Source organism: Tupaia chinensis, unplaced genomic scaffold, assembly GCF_000334495.1.
Source record: "Tupaia chinensis unplaced genomic scaffold, TupChi_1.0 Scaffold000132_1, whole genome shotgun sequence".
Lineage (NCBI taxonomy): Eukaryota > Metazoa > Chordata > Mammalia > Scandentia > Tupaiidae > Tupaia > Tupaia belangeri.
Window position 1 is genome coordinate 1092877 of NW_006159601.1, and position 1919 is coordinate 1094795.

General features: G+C 68.0%; 1 protein-coding gene across 1 annotated transcript in view; it reads right to left on the reverse strand.

Annotated features, from left to right (window-relative positions):
- Positions 1-1919, reverse strand: part of THBS2 (thrombospondin 2) — a 33174-nt gene that overhangs the window by 13939 nt on the left and 17316 nt on the right. The window contains 3 exon segments of the mRNA XM_006144770.3: positions 684-902; positions 1258-1410; positions 1492-1619. Coding sequence (XP_006144832.1) covers positions 684-902; positions 1258-1410; positions 1492-1619 — 500 coding nt within the window.

Genomic DNA, 1919 nt, shown 5'->3' on the forward strand with positions numbered 1-1919 from the left:
GGGGGGGAGCAGAGTGTGGAGGCGGGGGACGGCAGCCAGACCACAGCCAGGAAGCTGGGACCCTGGCAGCACCAGGCGCTGAGAGACAGGACCGTCCCCACCCTGAGGCACTGGAGGAGCCCGGCCCTGTGGATCCTCGCGCCCATGCCCCGGCCTCCAGGCTGGACGAGCATGTTCCCAGCCAGGGCCCCTTTCTGCAGCATGTCAGGGCCTTGGGGAAGAAGAGTGTGGGGCCGCCCAGCATGGCCTCACGCCTGGACGAGCATGTTCCCAGCCAGGGCCCCTTTCTGCAGCATGTCAGGGCCTTGGGGAAGAGTGTGGGGCCACCCAGCATGTCTGCCCAGCTGGCCTCCCACCCCCTGGCACCCAGCCGCCTCTGCCTCCCGGTTTGCTGGGCCACAAATGTGGTGAAGCTCATGCTGGCCCCACTCCTGAGGCAAGTGTGGGGCGCCACTGCCTTTCGTGGGCCTAACTGTGGGGAGGCAGCCCGGTCCCTGCCCACACCTGCGAGGACACCCCGGCCCTCACCCCACACGGGCCGAGCGCATGACTCCAGCATGCAGCTGCCGGGTAAAAGGCCCACCCTGGAGGACAGGGACGGTCGGGCGCCAAGCGACTGGGTCAGTGCAAGGTTTCCGCAGGACCCTGGACAGGCCCGCCGTGGCCTGCCTGCCGTGGCTCACCCTGACACAGTGGTACGTGGCACTGGTGGTGCAGACCAGGTCGCTGTTGGGCCAGCCGTCCAGGTCCGAGTCCTCCCCGCAGACCAGCCCGTCGCCGGCGTACCCGGTCTGACACTCGCACTTGAACATGGGGTCGCTGAAGTGGCCCAGGTAGATGCACTCCGCGTGTGCGTGGCAGTTGTGCGTCTTGTCTTTGCAGGGGTTTTCAGGCTCACACACCTGGGGACGGGGCCCACATGAGTCTCTGACACGCAGGAGCCCGCAGCGCTGAGAGGGCCCATGCAGGGGTGCTCTGTGAGGGCTCCCAGAGCAGCCATCAGGGGGCTCCGGCCCACCGCTCACCCTGCCACGGCACAGACAGACACGCCTGCCACCTGATGCTCGGACCCCACCGGACAGCCCAGCCCTGAGTCTGCCCTGTTGAGGAAGACTCGGGCAGAGCTAGGCCTCGGCACCTGTGGGCAGGCCCTCCACCCAGGATGTCACCCTTCCCCTCGCCAGTCCCACCCCACTTCCCTGGACTCTCCTGATGCGTTAAAGCCTTGGAGGGGGCCCATGCAGGCGGCCTGCCCACCTGCTTTCCAGTCTTGGCGGCCTCCAGGCCCACTCCGGAAGGCTGGCTCCCTCGGTAGCGGGGCGGGCAGGGCAGGCAGTGGAAGCCCGGCTGGGAGTTGATGCAGCGTCCCGGCTTGCCGGCGGGGAAGCAGACATCCGTGACCACAGCACACTGCAGGGGCACAGATGTGAGCGGCCCAGTCTGTCTCACGGGCACCCTGCTGCCCTCCCCGCAGCCGGCCCGGACGCCCACCTCGTCCAGGTCTTCGCAGTGGGTGCCGTTGCCCAGGAAGCCCACTGGGCAGGAGCCACAGGACCAGGACCCGTCGGGGAAGCTGCTGCACTCGGCTCCAGGGAAGCAGGGGTTGGACAGACACCCATCTGCGGGCAGGCTGGTCGAGTCAGCGCTGCGTGTGACCCCGCGCGAGCCCGGGCACGCCCAGGGAGGTGCCCGCATGGCTGACAGCTGTCCTAAACTCATGCTTTAGGGATACCCTGGCACTGCCCTGGCACGGTGGAAAGCCGTGGCCTCAGAAACCCTCCTTCCAGTCGCGACTTCCAGCAGGCATGTGCACGTGGCCGTGCCGACGCACACGCACCGCCATGCCATACAGCGTGCTTTCCCGTCTGACAGGGAGTGCCCCGGGCCCTGTGGACGCCGACAGCGGCTTTTCTCTGCCA